Source organism: Rana temporaria, chromosome 6 (genome assembly GCF_905171775.1).
Source record: "Rana temporaria chromosome 6, aRanTem1.1, whole genome shotgun sequence".
Classification (NCBI taxonomy): domain Eukaryota; kingdom Metazoa; phylum Chordata; class Amphibia; order Anura; family Ranidae; genus Rana; species Rana temporaria.
Genome location: NC_053494.1, coordinates 151322350 through 151339234, shown reverse-complemented (window position 1 = coordinate 151339234; position 16885 = coordinate 151322350). Strand labels below are relative to the sequence as shown.

General features: G+C 48.0%; 1 protein-coding gene across 2 annotated transcripts in view; it reads right to left on the bottom strand.

The window, feature by feature from the left end:
- Positions 1-16885, bottom strand: part of C6H21orf58 (chromosome 6 C21orf58 homolog) — a 56443-nt gene that overhangs the window by 4877 nt on the left and 34681 nt on the right. The window contains exons 7-9 of one of the 2 annotated variants that reach the window (XM_040357597.1): positions 16319-16458; positions 582-823; positions 352-415 (exon numbers count right to left, since the gene is read on the bottom strand). In XM_040357597.1, the coding sequence (XP_040213531.1) occupies positions 370-415; positions 582-823; positions 16319-16458 (428 nt within the window). In that variant the 3' untranslated portion in view covers positions 352-369. The remainder of the gene's footprint in view (positions 1-351; positions 416-581; positions 824-16318; positions 16459-16885) is intronic. The other variant, XM_040357596.1, reaches the window with a different exon arrangement.

Genomic DNA, 16885 nt, shown 5'->3' with positions numbered 1-16885 from the left:
GGGGGTCTATACTGAGGGAGCGGGCCTATACTGAGGAAGTGGGGGGTTTATACAGAGGAAAGGGGGTCTGTACCTAATGGAGGGGGGTCTGTACTGAAGGGAGACTGTAGTTGGTGAAGGGGGGGTGACACCTATTTTTTCCACAACGGGTGACACCAACCCTAGTGACGCCACTGATTGGGAAATATCTGAAAATACACGTAATTTGAAAACATATACTGAAATGTAGGTATTTGTATCAAACCTCAGCCCATATAATTATGATCTCTAAGGAGGACCTAGATCTGAATCATCTAAAAGGTGTTCATGTTAATTAGAAGATTTAAATATGCTTTGCTTTCTAACACTCACCTTATCCGCCTTAGGGTCTTATAGTATGCTCGGCACTCTGGGGGTGATTCCATCCATTCCTACACTTGAAAAAACAAATGTTGTTAAGGGGTAGATAAGAGCCATGAGGAAGCTATATACTGGGTGGAACTAATATGAGATGGGTGACTGGAACTATGCTAGCTATTTTATGCATTTATTGAACTTACTCCCTGGTACACCTAAATGTTTGTTTTTTGTAGATAACTTACATATTCATTGCTGGTAGTGTTGTAGTTGGGCCAGTAACATGATGCACTGCATGGGGAATTCCACCCATGTGCCCCATGGTGTTTGATGGCATCATCTGAGACCACATTGGATAGCCAAATGGTGGCTGTAGTGTTGGTGGAGCTGCAGGAAGGCCAGGAGGTGTATAGTGGTGATGGTGGTGTACTGAGGTGGGACGCGCCTTCTCTGCTCTAAGCACCACAGGGTTGACATAGTTATGATCCTAAAAAGGAAACACAGAATGGGTCTTTTAGAATCAAAGTAAAATAGAAAGCATATATGAAGTTATCATTAACACTGTGATTTGGGATCATCAAGTCGATTAGCCGTTTGGATCCAGGACCAGCTGTTTAGATCAGGGTGATCGATACAAGCCTTTGGTGACTTGGGCAGTATATACCTTCCCTAGTCATTAATATTTGGTAAACCCCCTTTTCTACCATTGGTGCTGGCACTTCTGTCAAGCTGTTGTTCTATCTTCAAGATCTCCTTATGGTGAAGCCATCTTTATCCACATTTATTTGGACTCTAGTCACTTCATGCACTTTCCTGTGGTGAAGTCACCCTTATTTCCATTCGTTTGGATTCCAGTCACTTTATGCACTTTCTCAATTCATTGTTATTATTTGCAAGCCTTTACTATATGTTGGCACACTAATATGTTTAGTAAGGTCACGTGGTGACACTTTAATAGTCATGTATTAATATATGTAGATTTGGTTTGTTATCTTTAGATGTGGGTTCTTTCCATATCTTTACACAGGTAGTAGCGCTACATTGTTCCAATTTACCTTATTTACTCTATTCCAAAGTTGTGGGGCGGCTTATATTTGTATTATACACAGTGCAGTTTATTCTTTATATTTTTGCACCTGCCTCTAAACAGCTTGATTTGTGACATGCCCACCAGGTGGAACACGACTTTGGCAATGATGCAGCGGGCCATCAACGAGTACCTGTGTGAGTATGGCACAACGACAGTCTCAGGCTGGCTCAGCTTTTTTTCCCCACGCCAATGGCTGCCCATAAAGGATGCATGCACTATACTGTCACCATTTGAGGAGGTCACAAGGATGGAGAGCCTTGACAATGCATGCATCCGTGACACAATCCCTTTTGTGTTCCTGCTGGAGCAGACTCTGCGTGGCATTATGGACAGGGCACTTGAGGCAGAGCAGCGGGAGGATAAGGAGGGCTTTTCTTTTCTCTCAAGGCCCACTTTATGCAGACCCCATTGTTCCTATGCCACAGAACACACAAGAAGAGAGGGAGGAGGATTCTGGCAGTTTTGGAAGCATTGAAGCAGAGGAAGACATACAAACAGTAAGAAAAGGTATTCCATCCGAAGAACCCTTGGGAGTATTACGTGGCTGGGAGGAGGCAGTTCCAGATACTATAGTCCTTAGCAACCCTGAGGAGTCTGCTTCTCATGCCTCCGCAAATTTGCGGTGCATGGGCTCCCTCATGCTTTAAACCTTGCGAAAGGACCCAAGAATACATGCCGTAAAGGAGAAGCATTACTATTGGTTGACAACCCTCCTTGACCACCGTTACAAAGGGGAAGTCTCAGAACTCATTCTGTCCCCACAGAGAGTGCAGAAGTTGAAATGTCTTGAGTCTCTTCTGAACAGGAAGATGAGGACGACCTTTGTCCAGATTGGTAAGGTTGGTGAATTGCCTTTAAATAGAAGTGAAGCTTTGGAAGTATTTCAAATACCTCCAGAGGACAGCTTGACAATTCCCTTATGTTGGATGGATCAAGTGCTCGTTCTACAAGATTGGAGTATGTTGTCACAGCAGGATGTCAAAGTTATGCCCTATTGAACTGAAAGATGTCTAGGGGCTGGGATCACCCCTCTGGTCAGTGTGTGTCCCTTGTGGGATTGGCCATATACATGACCTTACCATCAGAAGATGTTGCGACCTTAAAGGATAAATGCTACCACTGCATTTTTCTTGATCGTAGAAGGTCAAGCCTACATTTTTAATAGTGGTCAGTTTGGCTTCCTGCCTCAAGATGAATGTCTGCCGAGTTAACCTTTTGCCGACCGCGCCATAGCAGAAATACTGCTACAGCGCGGTCGAGTTATTGTGACAGGACGTCCCTGGGACGTCCTCGTGCACTTCCGCGTTTGCGCGTCCCCTGGGGCGCGCTCGCGGAAGTGTCCGTGCTCGCCAGGTCTAGAAGACCCGGCGCATCACGGATCACAGTAAATTGCCGCGAATCGCGGCTGTTTACCACGTGATCGCTCCGTCAAATGACGGAGCGATCACTTGTAAACAAACCGGCGTCATTTGATGACGCCGGTTCCTCCCTCTCCTCTCTGTACCGTTCGGTACAGTGCGAGAGGAGGAGGGGGGGGAGCGCGGGGTGTCAGCAGTGCTGTGGCTGGATCTGTGACAACTGCAGTCACAGATCCAGCCATCCCTCCCAGCTCAGCAATACTCTGCAATACCCCCCCATACTCTGCCATACCCCCCATACTCTGCCATACCCCCCCATACTCTGCCATACCCCCCCATACTCTGCCATACCCCCGCCATACCCCCCCATACTCTGCCATACCCCCGCCATACCCCCCCATACTCTGCCATACCCCCGCCATACCCCGCCATACTCTGCATACCCCCGCCATACCCCCCCATACTCTGCATACCCCCGCCATACCCCCCCATACTCTGCATACCCCCGCCATACCCCCCCATACTCTGCATACCCCCGCCATACCCCGCCATACCCCCCCATACTCTGCATACCCCCGCCATACCCCGCCATACCCCCCCATACTCTGCATACCCCCCCATACTCTGCATACCCCCCCCCCCATACCCCCATACCCCGCCATACCCCCATACCCCGCCATACCCCGCCATACCCCCATACCCCGCCATACCCCCATACCCCGCCATACCCCCATACTCCGCCATACCCCCATACTCCGCCATACCCCCATACTCCGCCATACCCCCATACTCCGCCATACCCCCATACTCTGCAAAACCCCCATACTCTGCAAAACCCCCATACTCTGCAATACCCTGCGCGATACTCTGCAATACCCAAATACTCTGCAATACTCCGCAATACCCCAATACTCTGCAATACCCCCAATACCCCAATACTCTGCAATACCCAAATACTCCGCAATACTCCGCATATATAATGTTTTGGGGTTCTATGTAGTTTTCTAGCAAATAAATTGTGATTTTTCCATGTAGGAGAGAAATGTCAGAATTGGCCTGGGTGCTCCAGAACGCCTGATGGCGCTCCCTGCATGTTGGGCCTCTCTATGTGGCCACGCCGTGTAAAAGTTGCACACATGGGGTATCGCCATACTCGGGAGGAATAGCAGAATGTGTTTTGGGGTGTCATTCGTGGTATGCATATGCTGTGTGTGAGAAATAACCTGCGAATATGACAGAAACAAGTTTGTTTGTTTTTTTTTTACAGAATTTTCGGTCGTTTTTCTTTTATAGCGCAAAAAATAAAAAACCCAGAGGTGATCTAATACCACCAAAAGAAAGCTCTATTTGTGTGAAAAAAAGGACAAAAATTTCAAATGGGTACAATGTTGTATGACGGAGTAATTGTCATTCAAATTGTGAGAGCACCGAAAGCTGAAAATTGGTCTGGTCAGGAAGGGGGTTTAAGTGCCCAGTGGTCAAGAGGTTAAAGAAGACCGAAAAACTCAAGAGTCCGTTTCCACTCATTCTCAAACCAGAGAGGTTAGCTCCTGCATTTCTGTCTGGGAGTCCAGGAAAAACTGGGATGCCAACGCATGAACCAAGAAGTCAGAAAAAAGTTCAATGTCAGGATGCTTTCTTGTATTTTGGGATTGTGCCACCTATACATGCCTTAGGGGCACTTTGTGGCTCCTCTGTGGCTTTTGTGATTGACACATGGTTCCTTCAAGCAATTAGCCCATATTTGGAGATCTTTCATCCTTCACGTCTCAGATTGAGTCATAGAAATCACTTTGCTCCAGCAGTTTTGGTAGGCTCAGTTTAACTCTCGCTCCCGTTCAAATCGGCTTTCTGGACCAGTGGCCTAAACTTGTGGTTGAACAAAATAAATCATCTGCAATGTCATTCCCTTCTGATGACCTAGTGGCTGGTGGTACAGTCAGATACCAGAAAAGTAGTAGGGAAGCCCTACTTCAAGAGCAATGGGCTCAGGGCCAAGGGTCCAAGATGGTGTCCAATGTCCTGGAGTTTGGAGCAGCATTTCAGGCTCTTAGCCTTCAGTCAGCTCATCTGGGGTAAGCCTGTCCTGGTAAAGTTCGACAGAGCAACGACTGTGGCCTACATCTGGAAACAAGGCTCATTCTCTCCATTCTGAAGGAGGTTTCTCTAATTCTAGTATCTGCCCAAGCCAATCTTCTGCAGTTATCTGTGGCATATGTGCCTGGTCAGAAGAATCTTCAGGCAAACTATTTGTTTAGGACAAGTCTGGACAACAATGAATGGTTCAGACTACTGCAAGTCTTTCGAGAACTAACAGAGCTTGTTTTTTTTTCTTCCAGAGGTAGACCCACTCACATCCCCAGTCAACACCAAGTTGCTGAAGTTCCATTCCAGGGCCCAGAATCCTCAAGCAATCGGGATGCTCTGTGAAGATTGTGAATACTCTTATGAAAAGAAGAAAGGACAGCGCTAACTGTGCCTAAAGTAGAATATGGCATAAATTCACAGTATTATCGCTGATCAAGATTTTACGCTGGACTCTTCAGAAGTTTGTTCTGAAATGTCTGCAGGCATGGCTTGATTTAGGTCTATGCGCAAGTATGCTATAGGCACACATTTGAGCTATCTCTGCCTTCAACGGCATACAGTGGGCATCCAACACCTAATTATACTGTTTTTCAAGATGAAATTTGGTTGAAACCTCGAATTGTTTCCGAAATAAGATCTCCCATTGCTGTTGGACGTTATTGCATCAGATGCCTTTAATCACCCTGTGGTACCTCTAACTGAAAACTGCTTTACTTGGGGAAATTACATCAGCCAGAAGAGAGCCAGCATTGGTGGTCTTGGGGTTTAAAGAACCCATACTCGTGTACTTCCCAGACAGGGTGGTACTCATGCTGATGCTCGAATTTGTGCCTTAACTGACCTTCAGAGTCCATATCACACAAGAGGTTGTCCTCTTAAATTCCTTTTAGGGAGTACTCAAGAAATTAGCCCATCGGATGTGGGCCAAGCTTTAAAATGTTTAATCAGGGCGACTTCTGCCATCAGGAAGTCGGATTCATTCGTTTGTCATTCCAGGTGGAACACATAATGATTTTACGGCTTTCAGCAAGATTATTGCCTCTTGGTTGGTGAAGCCTCCTTGGCCTACAAGTTGAAAGGGTTGGCTGTGCCAGGAGAATCACGGCACTCTTCACTAGAAGGGTCTTGACCCTGAGCGTGGCAACAGGCTTAGTGTCTGAAACTATCTACAAGTCAGCTACCTAGGCACCAAAATATTCATATTCATGGCTTAAAGGGATACTATAGGAAAAAAAAATGTTGCTTTAAAATAACAAACATGTTATACTTACCTCCACTGTGCAGTTCGTTTTTCACTGAGTAGCCCCGATCCACGTCTTCTGGGGTCCCTCGGCGGCTGTCTCTGGTCCTCCCCGCAAGAAGTCACCACATTCATGCGAGAGAGCTCACATGGTGGTGAGTCCTTGCGGGCGCGCTCCCATGATACAGCGAGCGGCCATAGCGTCTCGCTGTATCCCTCGGCGCGCCGCGTCACTGGATGTGATTGACAGCAGCGCCAGCCAATGGCTGCGCTGCTCTCAATCCATCCGCTCTAGCCAATCAGAGGCCAGGCTGAGCGGCGAAGAGGATCTCGGGACCGAGCGCAGGACTTTCGACGGGTCAGGTAAGTAAAACGGGGACTCGGGGGGGGGGGGGGGGGGCGGCATCATCAGATGTTTTAGATTGCATTAAAGTGAAAAAAATAATTCCTTTACAACTCCTTTAATGACAGTTGAGTTTGGCAGAGGCATCCTGGCTTCTGTTTTGTTTAGTCAGAATTGAGGAGTGTGTAGCGTTATCCATCCCCTGTTTTAGCTAGTTAGTTCCCAGCTGTGCTGACATGGAACCATCAGGAAAACTGAAAATAGTTACAGAACGGTAAGGGTGTAGGTGGGCTCCGATTTTTCCTTTCCAGAGTAGTTAAAATAGGCTTAGAATGGGGTGGGAGCATTATTTAAGATTAGTTATCATTTGACTATACTTCCACTTTAATATTGAAGTATAGGTTTGCATTAAACTGGATCTCAATGCAAAGGAAAAATCTATTTTAAAGAAAGCCAGGCTGGAACTACTAAAGGATGTCAGCATTGAAATTGTTATAACTGTGTAGTCTACAAGTTGTGTATTAAATACATATATTTCCTCCCTATTTTACCTTGAGGGAAACTACAGGACATCAGAGTAAAAGCTGAGAGGGCATCTGAAGTCTCACCGGTGCTGCCCTCTCATCTGCTTGACTTTATGCTGATAACACACACTGGCCCGGATTCTCAGTGGAGATACGACGGCATATCTCCAGATACGCCGTCATATCTCTGTGTTGTGCCGTCGTATCTATGAGCCTGATTCTTAGAATCAGTTACGCATAGATATCTGTTAGATCCGACAGGCGTAAGTCTCTTACGCCGTAGGATCATAACTGCATTTTTACGCTGGCTGCTAGGGGCGTGTACACTGATTTACGCGTCGAAATATGTAAATCAGCTAGATACACAAATTCCCGAACGTACGCCCGGCCGACGCAGTAAAGTTACGCCGTTTACGTTAGGCTTTTCCCGGCGTATAGTTACCCCTGCTATATGGTGGCGTAAGTGCGGCGTAACAATGTTAAGTATGGCCGTCGTTCCTGCGTCAAAATTTGAAAAAGTTACGTCGTTTGCGTAAGTCGTCCGTGAATGGGGCTGGACGTAATTTACGTTCACGTCGAAACCAATGCACACTGAGAAATTCCACGGACGGCGCATGCGCCGTTCGGGAAAAACGTCAATCACGTCGGGTCACAGAAGATTTACATAAAACATGCCCCCCTGATCCAAATTTGAATTAGGCGGGCTTAGGCCCCTTTCACATGTGCGGACCGTTCGTCCATTTTTTACAAGTCCGTTTACGGACTTGTAATGCATCCCTATGGGATTGCAGACATTAGCGGATGATGCATCCGCTAACGTCCGCAAAGATCCGCGTCCGGTTTTTCGGACAGAAGAAAACCCTATTTTTCTTCCGTCCGGCGGATCGGATCGGATGAATACGGACAGACGGTCCGTATTCATCCGATTCCCCACAGGGGAGAGCGGAGGAAAGACAGGGCGGTCTCTGCACAGTGTGCGGGGACCGCCCTGTCCGCTGACAGCTCAGCGGGGATAACGGATGATCCCCGCTGAGCCGACGGACACACACGGAGCGGACACAAAAACGGTCCGCTCCGTGTGAAAGGACCCTTAGGCCGGCCGATTTACGCTACGCCGCCACAACTTACGGAGCAAGTGCTTTGAGAATACAGCACTTGCCCGCCTAAGTTGCGGAGGCGTAACGTGAATCAGATACGTTACGCACGCACAAAGTTACGCGATCGGATGAGAATCTGGCCCACTGTCTCTCAGCTCCTGAGTGTGCATAATAATGTCAGTAGTACTAATATTTAAGTTCTTGCATAAGTAAATTGTGACTGTAATGATGAAAAAAAGGTAGTAGGATAAATATGAACATACTTTCTCTTATCGTCCATGGACGGACACAGCTCCTTAAATCTTGACAAGTGGGTTATGTTCCCTGTTTACAGGAGAGGACTAGGCAGAAACATGTTAAATAGTTAAATACATGTTACATTAACAGAGTTGAACAGCCCCGCCCAGGGGGCGGTCCCTCCAGACATAACCCTCCTCACTGCAGCTTGCAGCCTCAGTTTCGTTCTGCCTAGCAAAGGAGAAGGACGTATGGCTCCCTTTGGGCCCAGCGCCCTGAGGAGAAATTTTATTTTATTTTACTTTACTTTTTCTTGAAGAATCTTCTTTCAACTGTTGGCTGAGAGACAGGCTGGATATTATAGATCCTTGTAGTCTACTCAGTCCGACCAGCAAGCGTGGGCACACCTTTGCAAAGAGGCTTGGTCTGCCACGCCATACCTCATGACTCCTGAGGTGGCCGGTGAGCTTTGCTCCGAGGTCCACATATGACTGGGCTGTGGTGTTGTCTCAATCACAGTGGACCGGGCCGACAGCTACCTCCATTGCGGTTGTAGGTCTGTCAGGAATGCGTCAGCGAGTCCTCGCTCGGACGGGTAAGTACAGTCCCTCCTGCTTCGGTGGGTTGGTACAGCTGGGCATTCCTGGGGTTCGGGGGTCCCTTCCCCTTACTTCCCTGCTCCTTTCCCTTGCTGCATTGCTAACATTGCTGCTGTCAGGGGGGAGGGGGCCTTCCTGAGGGGACTGTGTTATCTGGCCTGTGTTTTCCTTTTTTGTATTGGGCTTTCCTGTGAGGTAAAAAGCCCTGTGATGAGCACAGATGTTTATGATTATACTTCAGCAGACGCTGACTGATTGGTGACACCTGTAATGGTTTTGCTTTTTATGCTGTATCTGTGACTTGTCCTTAAATAAAACAGCCCTATGAGGCTTTTCCTGTTTAAACACAGGTCCCTGCAAAAGTTACCTCACGGTTCTTTTCCTCACAGGCAGCGCTGGGCAGTCTCCTCCTGAGGGAGTCCCCTGGTTACCCCTGGTCAGCGCAGCAAGTGGGTGAGAGGCCCTGAATAGGGCTCTAGGAGCTTTTGTCTATTTGTATGGACAGGTGTGCATATTATAATACACACTATATGTAAATATTGGAGTCAGTATCTGGGTCCTTCCCCACATGCTGGTGGTGGCAGCAGGTGTTAGCACCTGTGATTCCCACAGAGTTTTTATTGTTAGTCCTGGACACAGTTTGTGCCAGGGTGGGGGTGGACTGCGGGCGGGCGGTAAAAGAGTGCCCCCTTCCCCCGTTATCCCCTGGGGAATGCTCTGTTATGGAGCCATGGACTAGGTACCTAGTTAAAAAAAAAAAAAAAAAGGCAGAATAAGGCATTTATGGGTGCGCTTTTTACTGCTGCAAGGGACTCTCCTAAGCTGCATAGTGCAGCTGGGTTTCCGCTGAGGGCTCGGTCTTTTTTGGATCACACAAATCAGACCGCTGTGTAGGTTTTTTCCTTCTGTGCCCTTCTTTGATAATTTCTGAGATGCGGAATGAGAAAAGCCACTGAGGGCTTTTGTAGTCCCTCACCGCCGGGCGGGAACCCCTACTTGTATGGATCTGACTGATAGAAGATCCGAAGTACTGACCCGTTCCATGTTTACCATGCTGGGGTCTGGCTTGCGGCCTATTGTGGCCACTACACTGGGGTCTCAGTGGTCGCTGGCGCTATTTTTTGGGAGATTTTTCAATTACATTGAAAACTCCCATTGGCGCCCATTTTGTCGTAGCCACGCTATGGCGCAGCTTACATTGTGCTGGCCTTTTTCCTGTGGCCGCGTTCTGAACGCTCGGCGGCCATCTTGGAGTAGTCCTGACCCCTAGTGCTGTATACAACTCACAGAGTGAGCATTTTGCACCAGACAGTGGAGGAGCACCGACTCTCTCCTGAGGTTATTAGCCTAGCGGACCAGCTGGTCCAGGGCCTCATATAGGTCTGTGATGCTTCATTGAATGCTGCGCCCTTGTTATCCAGGGCGTCTGTTTCAGAATGGTTTTATGCACACGGTGGTGTAGTGCTTAACTCCATTACTTGGCAGCAAAAGAGTCATTGGTTCAAATCTGCACACTGACGCCAATCTGCCTGGAGCTTGCATTGTCGCTCCCTGTGTCTGTGTGGGTTTCCTCCGGGTACTCCGGTTTCCTCCAAAGACATGTGTGCATACACCTACATAATATACATACACACTATGTGTGTGTGTATTATTTAGGGGCAACCCTCCCAGGCCGTCAAAGGCCCAGCTGGGGGACTAATCTGTCCCTGGGTGCATAAGCCGATCACGCCGGCACCCAAATCCTGCCAATGTATATAGCCTTCCCTCCCTGTCTCTAGGTGGGAGGGGCGGCTTGCAGGTTCACAATTCAGTGAAACCTCCCTGCTCTCCGACTAGTGGGTCTGCGAGGTGGTCTCTTCGGAGTACTAGATAGGGTTTCCTCCTATCCACAGAACAAAGTTCTGTCCTTGTGTCTTCCCCTCCCGGCACGTCGGTCTGCCTTGGGCAGTGTGGGATTTGCTAAGCTGCAAGGTAATTTTACCTTTCCTGCAGGACGAGAGTTTTGGGGTTTTCTATGGGCCTCAGGCCCTAAATACCTTTGTGAACGTCGGGTAGTTCCGCATGGAATCCATTTGTTCGGTGGTAGCTGCGCTTCATCCGGGGGATGTCCTGACGTCCTCGGACATCAGGGACGCATACATGCATGTCCCGTTTTGCACATGTCACAGTGTTTTTTTCTGTGCTTCATGATGAGAGAAGGGTCTCTGTCAGCCTGTGGCCCTCCCTTTTGATCTGGCGTCAGCACCATGGGTTTTCAGCTAGGAGCTCGCACTTATTTGAATTTTGTTGGGACAGCGAGGCTTTGCCTCATTGGCTACTTTGACGACTTTCTTCTGAGAGCAGCTTCTGTCTCCGACCTAGTGGATAGGTTATTCCCATTCAGACCCTCCGAAGATTCGGGTGGATGTTAAACGTTTAGGCCAGAAAGTGTAGCTCAGTGGCAGCAAGCCTGCCCTACATGTGTGCGACCCAGGGTTCAAATTATGGGCATGCTAGGTTCCGACTCAGCGTTGGAGTATCTAGTGTTGATCCAGACTCCTCAGTGGCAAAGGTCCTTCTTCCCCTGGAGAAATTGCAGACTCTTCAGTCTGCGGAGAAGGTATTGGCATCACGCAATCGGTCTTCTCTCCGGGCGCCTGCTGGTTCATGGTCTGTGGGTAGCCTACTTCAAGGTGGTACAGTATTCCCAGTTCCACACCCTGGTTTTCCAGTGGAACTACTGTCCAGGTGGTAAAAATCTCTTGTCTCTGAAATCATTAGATTCCTGTGCGCCACCTAGTCAGAGTCTCTCTGAGTTGGTGACAGAGATTCCCGACTCTTCGGTCCGGGAAGTTGTTCCTTCCTTCCAGTGGTCGGTGTTTACGACGAATGCCAGCTCACGGGTTGTGAACCTGGAGGTTCACAAAACTGGGGGGTCCAGTCGGCCCTGAGTCGCTGGACTTGCGTGGACCTATGACCACACCTCCTTGAATGTGTCTGGTCTCGGTAGCTACCCAGGGTCGGGCCTGGCTAGTGCCTGGTGGAAGACCGCCTGGGAATACCAGGTGCTGTCTACTGTTCATTGTCCTACTATTTTAGGCGATCAGGCTATGCTTCTCCTTGTGGTCGACCAATCTGGTTTCAGCCGGACAACGCCACGGCCGTGGCTTCAGTCTACCATCAGGTATGCCGGCAGGCAGACTACTGGAGTCGCCAGATGCTGGACCAGGGCGACTGGTCTTTGTGCTTGGGGTGTTTCGGCTCCCTTGCAGGAGGTGAGCCTCACATGGCATGGATCTCCTGGCAGCTTGTCTCCGCCGCAAGGGTGTCAGTTAGTGGCCAGGTCTAGTGATCTTGTACAGACGCGTCAGTCGCGCTGGTGGCCCTGTGGGGTCTGTATCGGTGATTTTTTGCCATTCCTCCATGGTAGTTGCTTCCTCGGCCGCTCCACAGAGTGGATGCTGAGGAGATCCCGATGATTCTAATCGCTCCAGATTACTCTCGGCGTCCTTGGTACGCTGATATCGGGCGCCTGGTAGCGGAGGCACCCTGGCGATTGCCAGGGCAGGAGGTTCCTGTCTCAAGGTCCCATACTTCCTCCTGTTGTACAGTCACTGACTTGCTTAACATGGTTATTGGAAGCCAGACTTTAGGTGACCAGGGTCTGTCTGACTCGGTCATCTCAACAGGGCACCGTAGTCTTCTTCCGGAGGATCTACCGTCGCACCTCTCTTGGTGCGAAGGGATGGAGTGACGTCCACGGGCGTACTTTCAATGTCCAGGGTCCTGCTGTTTTTAAAGCTTGGATTGGATCTAAAAATTGCTTAAAGCACCGTTTGGGGGCAGATTTCAGCCTTGGCTGTGTTCTTTTAGTGGCCTTTTTGCGGCCCGTTCCCTGGTGGGTCCCCTTTTTTTGTGTGCAAGGGGTTTGTCATATACTTTCCCCTCTTGGCCCATCTCTTCCCCCATGAGTTTTGACTCTGGTGCTCTCGGTTCTTCAGGAACCTTCCTTTTGGAAACATCAGAGAGATTTTCTCTTGACACTATCTCAGAAGGTGGTCCCTTTAGTGGCCTTTACCTCTGTTAGAGGGGTTTCTGAGTTGGCGGTCTTGTCTTGCAAGCCGCCATGCTTGATCCCCCATAAGGATTAGGTGATGGTGCGCCCGCGACCTTCCCTTCTTCCGAAGGAGGTTTCGGCCTTTCATACTTTAGGCGTGGTACGCGCTTTGCGGGTATACCAGCCTACTACGGCTCCATTTCGGAGCTTCTGACTCTCTTTTGTGTCGGTGTCTGGTCCACAAAAGGGCCTGGCGGTCTCGTCGACCACCATTTCTCGGTGGATCGGGCAGGCCGTCATACAGGCCTATGCTCCTAAGGGCGGGCCCCCCTTTCCGGTCACGGCACTTTCGACCAGGGCAATTGGTGCTTCCTGGGTTTTTTTTTTTTTTTCCCGACATCATGCGTCGGTCTCACAGGTGTGCGAGGCGGCGATTTGCTCGTCCGTTCACGCTTTTTCCAGAATTTACATGGTTGCTGTGAGTGCATCTTATGATGTTTTTTTCAGCCGCTAGTTTTTGCCGGCGGCTGTTTAAAGTTGCACCTCCTCCGTTGAGGAGCTCTGCTTGTTTTGGGGTGAAGTTAAAATTGTTTTTACTGATATATTTCCCACCCCTCGTTTTTTGACACTGCTTGGGGACGTCCCACTTGTCAAGATTTAAGGAGCTGTGTCCGTCCATGGACGATAAGAGAAAATAGGATTTTTTGTACTCACCGTAAAATCCTTTTCTCTGAAGTCCATGGACGGACACAGCTCCCACCCCTCCTTTTTAGGTTTGTACTGCTTGTTACGAACTGAGGCTGCAAGCTGCAGTGAGGAGGGTTATGTCTGGAGGGACCGCCCCCTGGGCGGGGCTGTTCAACTCTGTTAATGTAACATGTATTTAACTATTTAACATGTTTCTGCCTAGTCCTCTCCTGTAAACAGGGAACATAACCCACTTGTCAAGATTTAAGGAGCTGTGTCCGTCCATGGACTTCAGAGAAAAGGATTTTACGGTGAGTACAAAAAATCCTATTTTTCCATCATAACAAGAAAATCCCACAGCTTTTTATTTGACTATTGGCTAAAAGGCCTGTAGTAGTAGCTATGCATGTCATCAGTGGCTTCATTCTCGGTGAACACTCAGCGAATGTCAACAGTCCAGTGCATGGCTACTTTGGAATTAGGTTAGAACCAAGAAGCAAAATGTCACTGGATTTGGCTACAGCAGACACATTTAACACTGGTTCTACCCACGTTTTCAATGCCTCAGTAGCTTTGTGAACCAAAATCTGTTTATGTGTTATATTACAAACCTTTAGGCCCATTTCGCACTGACACGTTTTTTGGGTGTTATAGCGCTAAAAATAGCGCCTAAATACCGCCTGAAAAAGTCCTGCCCTGCAGTCTTCAGTGTAAAGGCCCGAAGGCTTTCACACTGACGCGATGCGCTAGCAGGACCGCTCCAAAAGTCCTGCTAGCCGAATCTTTGGAGCGGTGTTTACCGCTCCTCCACCCCTCCATCCCATTGAAAGCAGTGGGAAACCGCTGCAAACCTCTGCAGAGGCACATTGCGGGCGGTATTAACCCTTTTACAACCACTAGCAGGGGTTAAAAACCGCACCGCTGGCGGCCGAATATCGCGGTAAAAACAACAGTATAGCGACGCTAAAAATAGCCCGGCTATACCGCCAGGGCACCTCCTGCGCCCAGTGTGAAAGGGACCTAATGGCTGTTGTTGTGGTGTTTGTAAACAACAATATAGTAAAAAGAATGGTACAACACATAACTTCGTAGTCACAAAAAAAAAAAAAACACTACATATTACTATGAGCTACTGTCAACCAATCTCTTGTGGCTTTTCTATAGGATTATAAGGGGAACTGAGTAGAGCTAAGTGGCATTGGTGCTCTATGTCTAATCACAAGGGTGAAGAACAACTATCTCTCAAGATCCAGACATTTTTAAAGTGTATATCAAGCCAAAAACGTTTCTTTTAGGCCCCTTTCACACTGAGGAGTTTTTCAGGCGATACAGCGCTAAAAATAGCGCCTAAATACCGCCTGAAAAACTCCTGCCCAGCCTTCTCAATGTGAAAGCCCGAGGGCTTTCACACTGATGCGATGCGCTGGCAGGAGAGAAAAAAATCTCCTGCAAGCAGCATCTTTGGAGCGGTGAGTTGGGAAACCGCGGTATTAACCCTTTATCGGCCGAATCCCGTGGCAATTCCGATGGTATAGCGACACTATACCGCCACTGCGCCTCCTGCCCCAGTGTGAAAGGGGCCTAAGTTTTGGATAGAGTGGGGAAAGGTTATAATAACCCTTGTCTCTTTTTACTGCTATCCAAAATTGTGTTAAAGATTTCCCCTAACTTCCTGTCATGGTGACATTTTATCCTGTCTCTGTTGTAGATTCTTAGCTAGATTCACATAGAGTTAGGACGGCGTCTCAGTAGATACGCCGACCTAACTCGGAATCTGCGCCGTCCTAAGTTTAAGTGTATTCTCAAACAGAGATACACTTAAACCTATCTAAGATACGACGGCTTGCGCCGTCCTATCTTAGGGTGCAATATTTAGGCTGGCCGCTAGGTGGCGCTTCCATTGCGGTCGGCATATAATATGTAAATCACTAGATACGCTTATTCATGAACGTACGCCCTGCCGACACAGTACAGATACGCCATTTACGTAACGCATTATCAGGCCTAAAGATATTCCATCAAATAGTTGGAATAGTATTGTTAAAGTATGCCCGCCATTCCCGCGTCGAAATTCGAAAATTTTACGTCGTTTGCGTAAGTCGTTCGTGAACAGGAATTTATGTAATTTACGTCCACGTCGAAATCAATAGGACAGTGCAGCGTACTTAGCTGTAATGCACATTGGGATATGTAGGCAGACGGCGCATGCGCCGTTCCAAAAAAACGTCAATCACGTCAGGTCAACCCGAATTAGCATAAAACACGCCACCTCAGCCTATTTTGAATTAGGCGCACTTACGCGCGCCGCATTTACGCTACGCCGCCGTAACTTAGCAGGCAAGTACTTTGTGAAACTTGCCATACGGCAGCGTAGTGTAAACACGCTACACTACGCCGCCGCAAAGTTAGGGCGGGCTATGTGAATCTAGCCCTCTATCTCATTTTCTGGTAAAACCATTGTCAGCAAGGTAGTAAGTGAGGGTAAATCTCTCTAATAGAGGCTTTGGATAGCAGTAATATTTATAATCCCTGTTCCACTCATCTAAATGTAAAAAATATATAGATAGGGATAACAATTTGAATGGAATAATACATTTTGGGTAGACTTTTATTTAAGGTATCAGTGTAATGTAAGCAGGCATTATGTAAAAAAGACTGAATGATAATCAGGTGAGAACATTACCTGGTGGGACTGAGATGGGGCAGATGGTACATTTCCGGCAGGTTGTGACAGAGCCATAGGAGGCAGTGCTTTCAGCATCATGTTCTGCATAATGATCTGATGCATCTGGGCATTCTGCATAAGCATCATCTCCACCATGTCTTCAAAAGCAAGACGACAGAAAACATAAAAAAAAACACTTAATTTTCTGTACAATATTTTGAATGACTTGCAATACAGATGCTCTCACAAAGTATATGCCTTCCACGTATTTCATAGTGTAAAGCCTCATACACACGGTACGATTTTCGGAAGGGATTGTCTGCTGACAGACTGTTGTACGAAATTCTTATCATTAGTACGCTCCTTTCAACAACTGTTTTCCAATTTTTGTCCAACAAATGTTGGATGACAGGCTAGTAAATTTTTGTCAAACGACAGCTCCATGCCAGATTTTCGGATGGTCAGTACACAAATCCATCACACGAAAGTCGAAAGTACAAACAAACACTCGGAATCAATGCTCACCAAACACGAAATTAGCAGAAGGGGCCCAAAGAGTGGCGCTCAAGAGCTGAAATTCCTTGT